The 16,959-nt window shown below is 39.4% G+C and overlaps 1 protein-coding gene across 1 annotated transcript; it reads left to right on the forward strand.

The window, feature by feature from the left end:
• The first annotated feature begins 238 nt into the window (after positions 1-238).
• On the forward strand, positions 239-8,168 carry anxa13l (annexin A13, like). The gene is made up of 11 exons (XM_053330410.1): positions 239-323; positions 1,524-1,599; positions 2,265-2,359; positions 2,481-2,651; positions 4,545-4,578; positions 4,847-4,926; positions 5,547-5,615; positions 6,375-6,476; positions 6,590-6,665; positions 6,766-6,878; positions 7,140-8,168. Exons 1-11 carry the CDS (start codon positions 309-311, stop codon positions 7,257-7,259), a joined length of 951 nt encoding a protein of 316 aa, XP_053186385.1. The 5' UTR covers positions 239-308; the 3' UTR covers positions 7,260-8,168.
• Positions 8,169-16,959: the final 8,791 nt, after the last annotated feature.

The following is a 16,959-nucleotide window of genomic DNA, read 5'->3' on the forward strand; positions in this document are numbered from 1 at the left end:
TCCACTGCACCATTTATTTTCCCATTTTTGTGGCGCAGCAAACATATAGTTTTAATTACACGGCAGAATTAGTTATTCTACTAGTAACCTATTATTCCACCCACCACCTCCACCCACATTCAGCTCCATCCTGCTAAATAAATAAGCCACGATGACGTCACCCTGCAGCACCGGACAGGGCTGAGTCCCCGCAGGAGCAGCTGATCCGGGGCTTGCCACGCATCACATCAACCACAGCATCAACATCCAAACACACAGCGCACAGCTTTCACATCTCCCTATAACAGGAAAGACCGGTCTGGACTATCATGGGCAACGTTCAGGTAAGAAAAAAAACTTGATGTAGCCTACTGCAACTTCTGTGGCCAAGATATTAACCATATTGACTTAAGAGAGATTGTTGAGGTTAGGTAGCTGACTTAGTACGCATGAGACTATCTCTGTGTAGATCAGGACACGGAGGAAGGTTTTTCTTTCTCATACGTATTGCAGTAACTCCTATATAGAGGTCACAGGAAGGTACAGCATGGGTAGGTGTGGTCTATAGGAGACAGAATTTAAACTTTGAATTGATACATTAACAAGGCCTCCAACAAAATATTGGTAATAATTATAATACAATAATAATGATAATAATGATGATATTACTACTGATCATAATAAAAAAGTGAGAAGGACATCAATTCTGTACGCCAAGAGTAACAATATAATGATGGTAAGATAATAAAATAGATGGTAGATTTGCTTCATTCACAAGTAAAAAATGGTAAACTATTGAGTGACTAAAATTTGAACATTTACTAACCATATGGCTGTTGGGGGGGGGAGTAGATTTTTAACCCTGTTTGAACCCTGATATTGATCACAAAAAGCAGATTGGAACCTCAACAGCTTACTGTCTTAAACTGTAATGATGCACTCTTTGCACAGAGTTTTTAACTGCGTTGTAAGGTGGAGTATGCAATGAAGAAATAGGAACATGTCCACACACACATACACACATATGCAAACATCATCAGAGATAAGGTAAGTCACAATGAAGGGGAGTGTTACCAACCTTTAAAATTATTGCAAAAAACAAACAAAAAAAAAACCTAAATTGTCTCCAAACAGTTAGTTTGAAGCAGAACTTGCGCAGTTAACTTGAGCAAAGGGAGTGTGCTGAGGAGGGAGCAGCAGCAATGTGGAATTTCTCAGAAACGCTGATCAATAAGGCCGCATTGTATTAAACAGAGGGTGGGAGAGGAGAGGAGGCTGCTGCTGCTGTTACTGCTGCTACTGCCCCATGACTCAGCAAACACACACTCAGACAGACTGCACCCTTTTCCTGCTGGAGTAAATGACCTGGGAGTAAATAAACCACATTACTTTTTTTCCCCTTCAATTTAGTTCTTTAATCTGTTTCTATGGAGTACATTATAACTGTAGCTTTGCATTGAAAAGTATGTGTAAACACGTTTGAGAGTGGTTCATTTGATAGTTTTAGCAGTTTTAGCTTAATCCTGTTCATTTTTAATCTGCAGCCCACCATAGTCCCATATGAGGACTTTGATGTTACAGCTGATATCAAGGCTATAAGAAAAGCATGTAAAGGTTTAGGTAAGTATAGGTGATGTTTTCTCTCATTCTTTTATCAGTAATTGTGTATCGTATTATTTTTCTTTATTCATTCTTCACATTCATTCTTTAAAGTCTCTGTCTGATTTCTGTATTTCCAGTGAATGTTGGCAATTAATGCTGTTATTCAATACATCTTGTATATCTTCCCTAAATAAAGAATATAGATATGTATATGATGAGAAAATGTATTTGCCCAAATACAACAAAAATCTTGATCAGGATTATGCTCAAGAAGCTGAAATATTACAGACTGATGACACATATTATTGAAAACATTGTACAATAAATGTGCAGCAGATGGCATCTGTCCAGTAGAAGGTGCTATACACCACCTGTATGCTATCAGTATTACAGCATTAGTGGTACTCCCTCCTTAATCATTTTTATGTTTAGTTATGATTGATTGATAGTAACAGAGGTGGAAACAGTACCTATTACTATTATAGTATTACTCTCTATCTTACTCTATGATTCCACATAAGACTGAAAATACAATTGCATTAAAAACACCATAGTGTTATCAGAAATATGTGTGATTGACAGGCATTTTCATAACAGTGACTTTCCAGTTTGAGTAATAAGCATTTTTATTTGACTGATTCTGAGGTCACCTCTTCATATATACACTACTGTATACTCTCCAGGAACAGATGAGGAGGCCATCATTCAGATCCTGGCCAATCGCTCTGCTGCTCAACGCGTGGAGATCAAACAGGCTTACTTTGAAAAGTATGACGATGTAAGTACCTGCCTTCTTCTCTCTTTAACACTCACTCAGACAAGCACACACACACACACATACACACACACACACACACGTACTGAAGAACGGTGCATCTTTTCACGTCTTGTTTGTTCAGGAGTTGGAGGAAGTCCTGAAGAAGGAGTTGAGCGGCAGTTTTGAGAATGCCACCATGGCCATGTTGGACCCTCCTCGTATTTACTTTGCCAAGGAGCTGAGGAAGGCCATGAAGGGGGCAGGCACAGACGAAGCTGTGCTGGTCGAGATTCTGTGCACAGCTACCAACCAGGTTTGTCAATAGATCATACATTTTTTGTGCAGTGCGGACGAAATCTTGGACAAACAGACCTAAAATGTTTTGAATGGAGAGATACTACTTCAGGTATGGAGGAAAAGGGGTGAACTGACCGTTTAAATGAATGAGTCCCAGAAAAAGGTCCTCAACCCTACAGGACAGACTTCAAAGCTTTGGCACCAAGCTCACAGCTGTTATTCACTGTTGCTGTTGATAATAATACAAGACACAGGAGGTTTTCTTCTGTGAATGATAAACATCAGTGTTTTGGAGTCGGTTCAACACTGAATAGTGAGGTAACAAATCAGCTTTCTTTCAGCTTTTGGGGGATCTGATATCATGTCAATTATAAATATGGGGGGGGGGGCATATTCCTGTTTCATATTTCCCCCTCATCCCCTGCGGTGATTATGTGCTTGCAATATGGGTCCCCATTTATTTTCACTCTTTCTTTAACTTCAGTAGATCAGTTACAGTACATACTATATTTACTGCAGATTCTCTCACTGCATGTTGATCTATCAAATTAAAGATCAAGAAGTGGCGTCCATTTAATACTGCTTTAGAACAAAGTATAGTTTACACCACACAATATTAAAACCACTGACAGGTAGAGTGAATAACATTGATTATATCATAACAATAAGGGGACACGATGGGTGTTGGAAACAGGAAAAATGGGCTAGCATAGTGACTTGAACCACTTTGACCAAATTGAGGGCCAAGTTTCGATGGCTAGACAACTAGGTCATCTCCAAAAGGGCAAGTCTTGTTGGATGTTCCCTATATTAGGTAGACAACATTTACCAAAAGTGGTTCAAGGAAGGACAATCAGTAAACCGGCAGGAGGGTCATGGATGCCCAAGGCTCAATAATGTGGGTGGGTAGCAAAGCCTAGCCCATCGTGTCCAATCCCACAGAAGAGCTACTGTAGCATAAACTGATGAAAAAGACAATGCTGACTATCAGATGTCAGAACACACTGTGCATTGTGTATGAGGCTGCATAGCTGCAGACTGGTCATAGTGCTCATGTTGACCCCTGTCCACTATTGAGAGTGCCTACATGCTCTGGGTAATGTTCTGGGTCCTGGCATCTATGTCGATAAGAACAATTTACTTAGTAAGACATTGATGCAGATAAAGTACACCCGCTAATGGCAAAGGTATTCCTTGTTGGCAGTGGCCTCTTTCAGCTAGATAACGCTCCACACTGCAAAAATTATTCAGGAAAGGTTTGAGTAACATGAAAAAGAGTGTAAGGTGTTGGCCTGAGATCCAGATTCTCCAGATCTCAATCCGATTGATGGTCTTGGTGTCAAATTCCAGAGGACACCTTCAGGGAGTCCATGCCTCAGCGGGTCAGTGCTGTTTTGGTGGCACAAGGGGGCAGGTGGTTTTAATGTTGTGGTTGATCAGTGTACAATAGGTTCCAGCTCTATTAATGATTAACAGGATATGAAGCATAAATACATGTTTTACCAGTTACAATTACAATACAAATAGTTACAATTTATAAATCCTTTGTAAAGTATGATCAACTATGACTTAACATTAACTGGTATCACATTTAGTTTTCAGGTTACTTAACAAGTGGTATTTATTACTTTCACTTTCAAAGGAGCATTTTTCTCGTTAGCTCTTCTCTTGCTGGGAAGGTGTAGCATGTTTTTAAGAGCTATTTGTGCTATTTTGGACTGTAAAACCAAAACAAAGAGCTGAAAGATGCTAAAATGCTCCAAAGAGCTGGTGAGGACTGTAGACTCAGGTGACAATTCTCTGTGGGAATAAGTGACACATTTCATATTATACTTGGCCATTTAATCAATTACTAATTAAAATAATGATTAGAGCAGCTTTATCAATCTCATTTTCTGTCTCCCTACAGGACATCCTGAGCTACAAGGAGGCATATGTCCAGGGTAGGTTTTCCTCTCCGCTGAGTCATACTCAAGCAGCTATAATTTGATGTCTATAATTTAACTTTCTCATATTGGAAAGTGTGGTCAGTTGACCAGCTCATGGAACGACAACATTTTTATATTTGTCCCAATGTTTTGGGTGTTTCACTTTTGGGAATGAATCATGGTAAAGTGAGTCTTGCTTTCCTCACTTGCTGGCCATCTGTTAATGATGTAAAAGATTTAAGGAGACTTTAAAAGTAAAGTAGTGGCTACTTGTGGCTTACAGTGCATGAGCGTGACCTGGAGGCAGACATTGAGGGTGACACCAGTGGAGACGTGAGGAACCTGTTGATCTCACTGCTGCAGGTAAACACTGAATATTTGAAGTTTATTAACCATGAAAAATACACACAGTATTTTATGTGGATGATGACTTTCAGTACTCAAAGCAGCATCCCAGAGTTGCCACACTTTTGAAGCACAATTCGATACAATTCAAGTGTAACTCTTGTAACTGGATGTAAGCCTTTAAGACAATAAGAACAACACTTTTCTTCCTTTGATACTGCTGACAGAATTGTTCCGCATGCTTTAATTCGCCCACTGACACATTCTTCACACATCACATCACTGTTTGGCATGCTCTGGCCTCTATGCCATCGCCATCCCGTTCAGCGTTCCCACCCTCGCCTGTTTCCCCTCGCTTTTCCTTCCCTTAGAAAGAAAAGACAAACACACTGTGACTCATGTTCTAATGACCTCAAATATGTCCTATTAATGTGTAGCAGATGATTGTTATCCCATTAATGTTATCCCTGAGATTATTTTTGTAATCTATATCTTTGACCTTTCTTCCACTTGCTAAATCTTTTCCCTCATCCTCTCTCTTCACGGATCACCTCCTTTATCCATCCTCTTAACTTTTCTGTCCCCTCATATCTCTCCCCTCTATCCCCTTCTTCTCCTATATCCCTTTTTATCTGCAGGCGAGCAGAGACGAGGGCTTTGAGGTGGATGAGGGTTTAGCCGAACAGGATGCTACATCTTTGTTTGAGGTATGTTCTTAGAAGAGGTCTGGGCTGCAGTAATAACTTCCCATTAGAGCTCTTTTTTGTAGTTTGCCCTTAAATCATACTGGTGTTTGCAAGGTAATGTGATTCGAGGATTAAGTGTGTAGGTGTGTGAGCCCAGGATGACTGGTAAGTTCCCATCTCAAATATAGATTTATTATGCTGCCCTGTGACTTGTATTACAGTACGGGATTGTGGGATCTGTGGGTAATTCACAATTAAGGTGAATACTAAATACAATTTACTGGAAACACTTTTGACCTTTTTACCATATCATAATGATACTTAATTAACCTTTAAAGAATATTTACACTTTGTTACAACTTGAAGCAAATTGTAATAGTTTTGTCTGTAATAATACGTTTTGATAGTATCGTATTGCTTACATGGTTAGAGCTTAGCAATTAAAGGTGCTATAAGCAATATTTTTACATTAACAAATAACTTTGTGTAATGTGATATGGATTGCTCATAATGATGAATCCATCACCAGGTTAACAGTGTAAATAATATATGTTAATATTGTGTTTACAATATGTTTCTGCTGCCCCAAGTGGCCAAAAATCAGTCCATACAGGTTTCACTTGATGACTACGAAGTCTCAAAATAAGATCAGATTGTAATAAAATGGAATTACCCTTTAATGTAAAACTGTAGTTGCTCTTCTCATCATATGCGCCTGACTGTTACTATGTCGATACTTACAAATGTGTTCCTTTTATTTTGTCTTTTTGTAACCATCAGGCGGGAGAAGGCAGGTTTGGCACAGATGAATCAACCTTCACCTTTATCCTCACACACAGGAACTACATGCAGCTTCAGGCCACCTTTAAGTTCTACGAGTCGGTAAGTAATGCACTCAAAAAGCAAAAAAAATAAAACCAACACAGCTTTTCTTTCTTTTTTCCCCTGAGTTGTAATACTAGAGTAAGTTCTTTTGTGAACTGATTGTCTTGCAGCTTTCAGGAACAGACATTTTGGACACTATTGACTCTGAGGCCACAGGAACTCTCAAGGACTGCTACATCACTCTGGGTAGGTTGGGAAAGGATTGTACACAAGCCAATAAAATATCAAATCAATTTTAATTTACACATTTCATAATACCTGATGTCTTTGTATGTATCATTTACAGTAAGGTGTGCTAAGAACCCCCAGCTCTACTTTGCCCGACGCCTTAACGCTGCTATGAAGGGAGCAGGCACTGATGAGGAAACACTCATTCGCATCATCGTTGGTCGCTCTGAGGCAAGTGTGGGTGTGTGTGTGTGTGTTTGTATGACTGCACAGCCAATAACTTTACAAGCAGCATGATGGTCACATTTGACTGCATGCCAAAAAGTGTGTATTTTATAAAGATGCTTAAGAATAATCTTTTCTTTTGCATGCTTATATATCGCACAGGCATCATGCACTTGTTTAGAAAGTAATCTGATGTGTAGTCTGATGAATATCTAAATACAGTCACAGAATTGCATTGTGACTGCAATTGTATGTGTTAACCGACAGATCGACCTGGACACAGTGAAGGACATGTACCTGGAGAAGTACGATGTTACCCTGAAAGATGCCCTGGATTCTGAGTGTGGTGGAGACTTCAAACGCCTCCTCATTGAGATCCTGCACTAAAACTTCTCACTGTCCTCCTACTGGCCTCATTTAATGGTTTCATCCTGTCTCTCCTCTTTACCTGCTCATCCCTCCTTCTCTGTCCTTGTCTGTTTACTCTGTACATCAATTTCACTCATTCACAGTGTGGACTTACGACCTTTCTTATATTCTAAATCACTTATCTCTCTCACTTTTACAGATACCTCTCTGCAGCATTGACCAAAAATCAACTCATTGTTATACAGTGTTTGTAAACATTTATTGTCTTCACAAACACATATTATCTGTTTAATAATATGGCAGCATTGTGGATATGGAGCTTGTGCAACTGAGCATCATGCTAATGTATTAATCCACATAGTTAGTCTTAGTCCAGTTCTTTATTCACAATCAGCAGCTTTACTGTGTCTTTGTATTTTCTAAATATATGTAATCCACCATTTCAAGCTGATCCCAAAACTATAAACATAACTTAAAATGTATGTACCCTCATTTGCCACTTTTAGCATCTTTTTGATTCATCATCCTCGTCATCGTCACTTCTTTTTGCCTCTAAGATGCCTTTCTGAAGATAATAGTGATGCAATTTCCTTTCTGCTGCAACACTCAACACTCAAGTGCCGAATTATCACATTTGATCTCTAATATCTGAATGCACCAGATGATTAATTACACCTGGAGATATTTTTACCCTGATGTTAAAGGCCTAACATGGTGATATTTGTAGTCACATCCCAAAATGCTATGTGGGATTTTTAACTGTTTGTAGTTTGATTTTTCATCACAGCTAACAAGCCTCCTTGTTCTCACATTTACACAACAAAACTGACTTTTTCCTGTTGTCACTCAGTTACTACATTTACTACATTTACAATCAATGTAAAACTTCAGCCACTGTGCATTTAAGATGATTAGATGATGATAACGATTTTGAATAAGACATGGTTTTTGCTCTGTAACACCTGAAGTGAAATCACTTTTCATGGCCACATTGTCTATGTTTGTATTTAAACTAATTTATTTAAATCCAAGATTACATAAACTGCTATCACATACTGTTGTATTGTCATATAGTAAATTATACACTAAACTATAAAAAAGAAGTTATAATTAATGTATTGATATTTTAAAAAAGTGTGTGTGATAATAAATTTTAACTGCACCAAAAGGCAATGTTGTATTCTCTTTAAACACTGTAGAGGGCAGTATTGCATCACTAGGAGTATTGTGCTATTCAAGAAACAAATTAAATTTCATGGAATTAAAGAAATTGAAATTGATTATATAATACATAATTATATACTTACATATAAATACCCCTCCACCCCCCCAACCCATCATTACATTTCCTCTTGAAGTGCAGTGTTAGAGAGTTTTTCACTGCTTTAGGTAGTTTTCATTAAGGTATAACATTATATTGTCTTCAAATTGCAATTGTAGCTGGGCACCCTACACTGCACAGTCTAAAGGCACACATGACACGACTATGACTTGTCAACAACAACCCACAGGACAGCGCCCCCAGCTGCATATCTGCTATAAATGCATTGCCACTGCCTTTTTACTGCACTGCTTAGACAGATTAACAATACGTCTACAATGATGCAGTGTCAACTAGTGATTTTAATAGTCAATTAATCGGTTTGTTGACTTCTCTGTAAAACTCCAAACACAAGCATACACACACACACTTTTTGGCCCCCACACTCCTGAATTGAGTCCAGTGCCCTTGATCCTACCCTGTACAATAGTTGGTTTTTATGAGTACTCCAAAACATTTTGACTTACTACTGAGCACAGAAACTGTGGGATGCCTCTGGTGAGATAGAAGAAAAGAAAAGTTCAAAACAAGTGAGAACTGCTTCCAGATGCATCAACACAGGAGTAGCAGATTTCTCACTTTCTTTCCCATGTTCTGTTAGTTTCTTTCCCATTTCTTCTTTTTCCCCATTCATCCCTCTGTATATTTCTGCTGCTGTGATGTTTAATATCAAGGTCAAAGTTTGGACCACACCTACTTTCTGCACATTTTTGCTACCTGTGTATGTACAGTCTGTGCACCATATGGAGGCCAGTCCACCAAACTCTGGCAGTGTGTCCTCTCTGTGATCTGTTTGTACCACACATGCCTTAGATGTGGATCAGATTTCATTCAGTGTGATGGTTTTGCAGACCACATTCTGTATAAATACTGTATATTATTATGTTAAATTACACTGTATACTATATGCAGTCTATGGTGTAGATGGATGAAAGTATGTTGTATAAGACTCCTGTCTCAATAAGACATTTGTCTCAATAGGTAGCCATTTTTGGAAGGAAATCAGCCCTTTTGCATCATTTTTTGATTAATTTTAGGGTACAATTCAAAGACACAAGTTTTCTTACGTTACTATTTATAAGTTACAAAAGAAACTCGATATAGCGAGGATGATGACACTGTCTATCAAACCAATGGAGTCAGCCATAGCAGTTTACCGTAAGTTAATACAGTACAATGTAGATAGAGAGCTGAGGTGAGCTGCCAAGTATCTTCTGTCTTGGGTGAGAGTTGGACTGAAAGGCAGCTTAAAGGTACATTAGGTTAGGGTTAGAGATATGATGCTATATCATGATGGCACAGCCTGAACCCACTGGAGGGCCTTTTGATGGATCACAGATTAAACATGAACTTCCATTGGAATGCTCACTCAACTTTTGGCACATTTTATGGTGTATCGATAACTAATGAATTAATAAAATGTATGAAAGATTTTTCTGATTAGAAGATTTGAATAGATCACAGTTGAGGGTCAAAATGCCTAAAACCATGCCATGCAATAATAATAATAATAATAATAATAATACATTTATTACACAATTATAAAAAGCAAAACTCAAAGTGCTAATATGTCCAAACAAGGACATATTTATAGGTCTTATTCCAGTGCAGAGGCATACAAACATGCACTCCCCAAAGACACTCCCATATATACTCAAAACACTCATGGGTTTGTCCTCGCTTACATCTGTATTCTATTAGCCAAAGTGCTAATGTGCTAGGCCTACTACTCCTGCCAGACGCTGCCCCACTTTCTATACTGAGGGCTCTGACCTTTTTCCGTAAACATTTATCATCCTCAGAACACCATAACTCACCTGCTCAGTCATCCATCAGTCCTGGAGTGGTTTCAATTTGTCTCAAGATATGCTTTGTTTCTGGTCCGTTTGTTGACTCAGGTCTGGATGTCTTTGGTCTCGTCTTGGTTTTTGAAAAAGGTCATGCACAGTATTTATGATTGGCTCATGAACTGTGCTGCACATGGTTTATTCATGGTACCTTGAACAAAAAAGAATTAGACCATTGAAGTGGGAAATCATCCTGTCAGCACTCTTTTCATCCCTGAGACTCCATACCTGTACCCTCAACACACAAACCTGCATATTAGTGGCACTAATCCCATGATTTATTTCAGATTCAGTCATGATTTATTTAATTATCTATAGTACACACTAACCTGGAGGTCATGACTTCAAACACTGAAATAACAACATCAACTGGTCTACTGGTTTTGATAGAACATATGCCCAGGATCATAATATACTTTTTGATCTCACGCCAAAGCAGTGCAGCACTCTGGGAATGAGAACATTGTTGGTGGAAGTGCGGAGGAAGGCCATTAGGAGGTTAACTACCCGGCTAATATAATTTCAACTGTTTAAAATCATGATAAAGGACCTCTGTTCTTTCATGTGTAATGGGAAACACCTGGCAGCTTCTGCCAAGAGCAAACGTGTTTGATTCAGTCACCACATCTCTGACTGATGCTAACTGGAAAAAGCTCATGAAAGGGTTAGTACATGCAAGTTCATCAGTCTCTAAAGGCTTTCAGTTTTACACATATGCAAATATATCAATGGGATCAAACATGCTCAGCACAACACTACAACTCTGTTGGGACAGCTAACATTGTGACATGATGTCCTTTGTGAAATGTTTTGCTGTTTTAATTCAAGTGTAACTTTGTATGAATTGTCTTGGAATTGAGGACTAGCCATGGATAGATAAAGCACACATATTACTAGAAGCAGTGTTTTAGTAGATTAAATGATTAATTACTGCACTCATTGTAACACTGAGCTTAGCCTTTAGACATAGAAGCAGCAAAGCATCTGGCAAAACAAATGTATTTTTATTGAGTTGACTATAAAACATCAAATATACACTTTATTACAGTTTAATTTGGGTAAACAGTAACTATGTCTTCGGGTGTTAATATTTAGAATATCATCCCTCCAGGATGGTTTGACGTCAACAGGGCCATAGTTAAACACATAACTGTTTTTATGTCCCTAATATGCAGAAAGTGGTCATTAAACAAGGCATGCAGTAGATATTCACATTAGAAAATGGCGACTAACATGAAACACATGCTCTTTAAAAAGAAACACACTCTTGGCTGACTGAAAGCAGCACCACCAAGCTGCTTTTGGTAACAGCAGATAATGCTGTAGTCACAGTGGTAATGATCTGAAAGTCCTTTGGCGTCAACAGAGTAACTGAATTACATAAATAAAAGACAGACAAAATACAACATGTGGGATTTCTGAGCACAAAATACACAGAAAACTCAAGCACAAGCTTAATTGAAACATTATTATCATGTGACTGCTGGTTTTTGAAGCCATCTTTTGTACATCTGTTGAAACTATTACACAATGCTAACACTTGACTTAATATAAATATGATGATTGGTGCATAATACTACTTTTTTTTAAACAAAAACATAAAATACTTTTTAAAAGTTAAAAAAAGAGAATTAAAATCTTATTAGCTGTAGTCACTACAAAATCAAGCAGCTTAAAAGAATAATTAGTGGAATAAATCGATAGCTTGTATCTGTCCTTTCAATATGAAGCTGGAGTCAGCAGCTGGTTAGCTTAGCATAACACAAAGACTAGAAGGATGCAGCTATTGACTCCATCCAAACTACAAACATGCACCTACTGTGCCATCATTTCTGAACCGCAGAAGTTAACATATTTATGTTTGTGTAACGTGAAAAACACATAAATGTTAGCTGTCTTTGTGCTAAACTAAGCTAACCATCTCCTGACTCCAGCTTAATATTTAACAGACAAATATTAGAGTGGTATTGATCTTCTCCTATAACTCTCAGCAAAAAAGTGAATAAATGTATTTTCCAGAATATCAAATCAAACCATTGAAACTAGTCTGTCCTATAAATGACTTAAACATCATGTTTACTGAACTGCAACCCACATGAAGAAACAACATAGCAAAGTTTTGTCTTTCTTTTGTTATGCTGCCACCCAGAGGATTGACACTCCACTTCCTGAGTGGTGGCTGACTTGATTGACCCGCCCACGTACACAGTCAAGTGTGAAGAACACTGCTGTGCCATTATGCACCTGGAAGGACGCCCGTAGGCTCACACTGGCCCACTGGCTGCCTTCAGGCATCTGGCCACCCACCTGCTGGGCCAGAGGAACAGGACGCGCTCCCTCTGCCTCTCTACCTGACCCAGACTTCTCCGAATTACTTCGCCTGAGCATAGTCACCTTGATCAGGTTGCAGGAGTGAATGAGTTTGAGGTCCAGAGCTACACTGGCTGTGCCACTCTCCCTGAAGACAAAATCTCGTCTCTGATCTGTGGATCCCTTCCCCGGAAGCCCCATCTGGGACACCTGAGGGCTTGTCTGGCGGAAGAACAGAGGCTTGTTTCTGACGGCTCCTGAGGGAAGGCTGGTGTGAGCCACCGAGGCAGAGAGAGAGGAAGAGATAGCAGCAGGGATCCAAACCAAGCTGAGGATACTGATCCCTGTTTCATCACCAAAGAAACGAACATTGCACTGAGCAGGAGAGAGGATCTCAAAGGCCAGTGCGTCTCCAGGGCCAACATTAGCCACTCCAGACAGAGATATGGATGTGTCACGGTAGTGGACCCCTGGTTTGAAGGTACGGCACAGTTCCATGCCAGTTCCATTTCGGTTGTGGTACGCCAACATTTGGAAGCCCTCACTTACACATGCCTGACCCATGGAGTACAGCGCCTGCTGAAATACGAAGCGCACAGTGCCACTTTCTGCAAAACGAATCCCACGGCCATCATGAGTCAGCCCCACTACGTATGGGTCAGAGGTAGAGGTGGTGCGGAAGACCGGGCGATAGTTTGTATGATAGTGGGCGGACACCATTGCCTGTGCTGTCATGGCAACAGCCCCAGTGTCATGGGAGAGCCAAAAGAGAGTAAGTGGAGCTGCTAAGGGGTTGTAGAGCTGTAGACCTTCACTGGTTTGGTTACAGTGGTGGCTGGCGCTTCGAAGTAACAGCGAGATAATGTGACCAGGGGCAACCTCTGCTACCCCACTGATAGTGGCACTCTGGAGTGACCTCACCTCCTGCTGCTCAACCCTGACACCACTGAGTTCACGACTCTCAGATCCATCAGTGTTGTTCATATGCAAACTCACCTGGATGAAGCTGCGGCAGCCATGGTTCACCGAGAGGTTTTCATCCAGCCAGACCAGGCCATGCTGCCTGAGCACCAAGTGTCCATCCTCAGCAGACAGCAGGCCTGCATCGCCTCTTCCTTGGATATGAAGCTTCACGCTGGGGAAGGCATGAACCACAATGTGGCCTTTTGTACCAGACAGACTCACATCTCCAGCCCAGGACAGAGAAAGGGCGCTGTCGGCGACAGCAGGGCTGGAGCAGATGGTGTCTGTGGTGAAAGTACATGGTGAGGCCACAGGTTCTCCGTCACACTCATTACAGGCCTGACACTCATCCATATCCGAGTTATAGAAGTAACCGTGGCCGCACATTCCTGAGTTGGCCTCTCGCTCTGTCATGCCCTGACACCTGAATCCACCTGGTGATACCATAGGATAGACAAAAAAAACAAGACGTTAGTTGAAAACACATGTCAGTGTCTAGGTAGTGCCATTGAAATTGCTGTCTGAAAATATGAAAGTTGTTCATTCAGTTCATTCAGTTGTTTAATATGTAAGGACGAGGGAAAATATATACTTAAATTCAGTATCATTTGCAGGTATTTTGACAAAAGTTGTCAGTAATTCATGTTACCTGGAGTGTTGAGACACTTTTGTTCATCTCCACAAAGATCAGTTATTTCAAGGCATTCATCTCTGTCCTGTAATGACAAACAAACTTGCATTTTGAATCAAATTTAACCCTGTATGTTAACAGAAATGGTGTACTGCATTCTAAAGAGGGTCAAATTTAAACCAGATTTTTTATTGTCATTTTTTCTACATCCTTTTTGTTTATTTGTTTTCTGTCAATCATGGTAAATCCAACTTAATTATACTTTTGCTATAGCTCATGGACCACCAATACAACAAGCTTTGCTATCTCTCCCATACTTCAAGTTCAAGTTTTGTGTGTTTCTGTTCCCTGTTTCGAGCTACAAGTTTAGCTGTCTCTGGTCTCTGTTGTAAGAAAACGCCCTCTCACACTGGAAGTGATGCTAACCTGGCAGATTCTGTCTGCATGGACTGTACACTGGGCAACCAGGAAGAAGCCAGCGGGACAGATGGTGCATTTCTCACAGTGCGGACGACCACTGCTGAAGCCACAGTACTCCTCAGGGCCGCAGGTCCCACAGGACAGCAGGGACCGCCCCACCTGATGGCATCAAAGATTTCAGTGCCATGCTAAAAATCAGTCAGGACGGTGCATCAGATTCATAAAATCATATAAAGAAGACTTTGTGTATACTAATACACATAGCTTCACTTGAAAATCCATTCAATATATTAGTTGAAGTACACAAAGTTAATATTAGATTAGATTATATTTTCTTACATTTTGATGAAAATAGTCATTAGTTCAATTAGTTCAGAAAATATTGCACTAATGAAGTGCGATGATTTGTGTCCATATATTTTGAGTTTATTTAAAAGTAAGATATCCTGCTATTTGGGAAAAAAACAGGTTCTTGCAAACGATGTGTATTATGAAAGTCTTATGCAATCCTTTAGTTACAAATAACTTTAAGCTCCAGTGCCTTTACTTACAAAGTCTAAAATCGTCTGGTATCATGTCGACAGTCAGTTGATTCTTTTTTTATACACAGTGTGGTATTCTGTTTTGGAGTAAAACTCTTTTACACTGTTGATTTACCTCCATGATGCTGGCTTCCATGTCCACTTTGTGCAAAGAGAGGGCCTGCTGTGCTTGGTGAGCTCTGACCTGCCCATTCAGTGCCTCCATGTGACTGTCCAGCTCCCCCTGGAGGTTTGGGAAAGATGTTTGTTTGATGCTTTCCATCAGTATGTTGTACTGAGCCTTCACCTGCAATAGAGAAATAATCAGAGGTGGAAAGTAACGAATTACATTTACTCGCGTTACTGTAATTGAGTAGCTTTTTTGTGTACTTGTACTTTTTAAAGTAGTTTTAAAAATCTGTACTTTTACTTTTACTTAAGTATGTTTTGTGTGAAGTATTGTACTTCGCTACATTTTAAATCACATCCGTTACTGAGTAAAAAATGTTGAATGGCTGAATGTTTTTTTTAAAGCAAAGGGAATCGAACAGCATCATTAACCAGCATGATACAATAACGTAACATTCATGCAGGCTGTTACACCTGGCAGCTAGCTCTCATAGCGACATATAAACTCTAACACAACACAACAAACTCTAAAAGAAATGTCCATTAGACGTTGTGCTGTCATCTGTCTCACTCTTCGTGTAGGACGAGGCATTGAGCATGATGCGTTCACGTGAAAAGGACAGCGTCGGAAATGAGAGAATTAAGCGAATGCTGCGCAGGGGCACAGCCTTTTAAACATGGGTACTTAAACGTTTGGTCTTCTTTGGGTAATTTAAAGAAAAGTTATTGCTCTTGTGACTTTGACCCGTAGTGATTCATAGATTTGCAGTATGACTGTTGGTTTACAACAGGGTGATTGATTGTAGGACTAGGATCAGACCTTTAGAGGGGCTCAGCTCCTAATGAGAATTTGACATTCAATGCCCTGCAAGTGTTTTAAAAACCCCCAATATTCCATTCAGTGTTTCCCACACAATATTTAGAGACTATGGAGGGTTTATCATTTATTTTAGGGGTACTGAGATCAAATTTAGGGGTGTTAGAAAATCCCCCCAAAAAGTCTAAAATCGCTCTGGGTTTACAGAATCCACAATTATGCCACCTTCAATTTAATGGTTGTGTGATTTGAAAATGTTTTATGGGATGGTCTTCACTAAAATGACACATATCTCCATAAATGTTTTAAATGTTGTGTGTCGACATATTTTGTCATTGAAGCTGAATTTGTAAATGTATACCTTTATCTTTAATTAAAACAACTAGTTAGAGATTTATGAGCCATCACTTTGTCCTACAGCCCCCCCCCCCCGTTATAAAAGTAACTAAGTAACTTTTACTCAAAGTATTTTTTTAACAAGCTACTTTTTACTTTTACTTGAGTATATTTTTAGACCAGTACTTTTACTTGTACTCAAGTAAAATTTCATCAAAGTAGTGGTACTTTTACTTGAGTCAAATATTTCAGTACTCTTTCCACCTCTGGAAATAATATATGAGTTAAAACTGTTGTTATGATGATGATAATGATGATGATGATGATGATGATGATGTTGTTCATTATATGAATCTAAAAAGTAAACTCTAAATAATAACTCTTGTCTGTTCTGTATAACTAACCTTCCACAGGGAGATCAAA

This window comes from Scomber japonicus, chromosome 12 (genome assembly GCF_027409825.1).
Source record: "Scomber japonicus isolate fScoJap1 chromosome 12, fScoJap1.pri, whole genome shotgun sequence".
In the NCBI taxonomy this organism is placed as follows: Eukaryota; Metazoa; Chordata; class Actinopteri; order Scombriformes; family Scombridae; genus Scomber; species Scomber japonicus.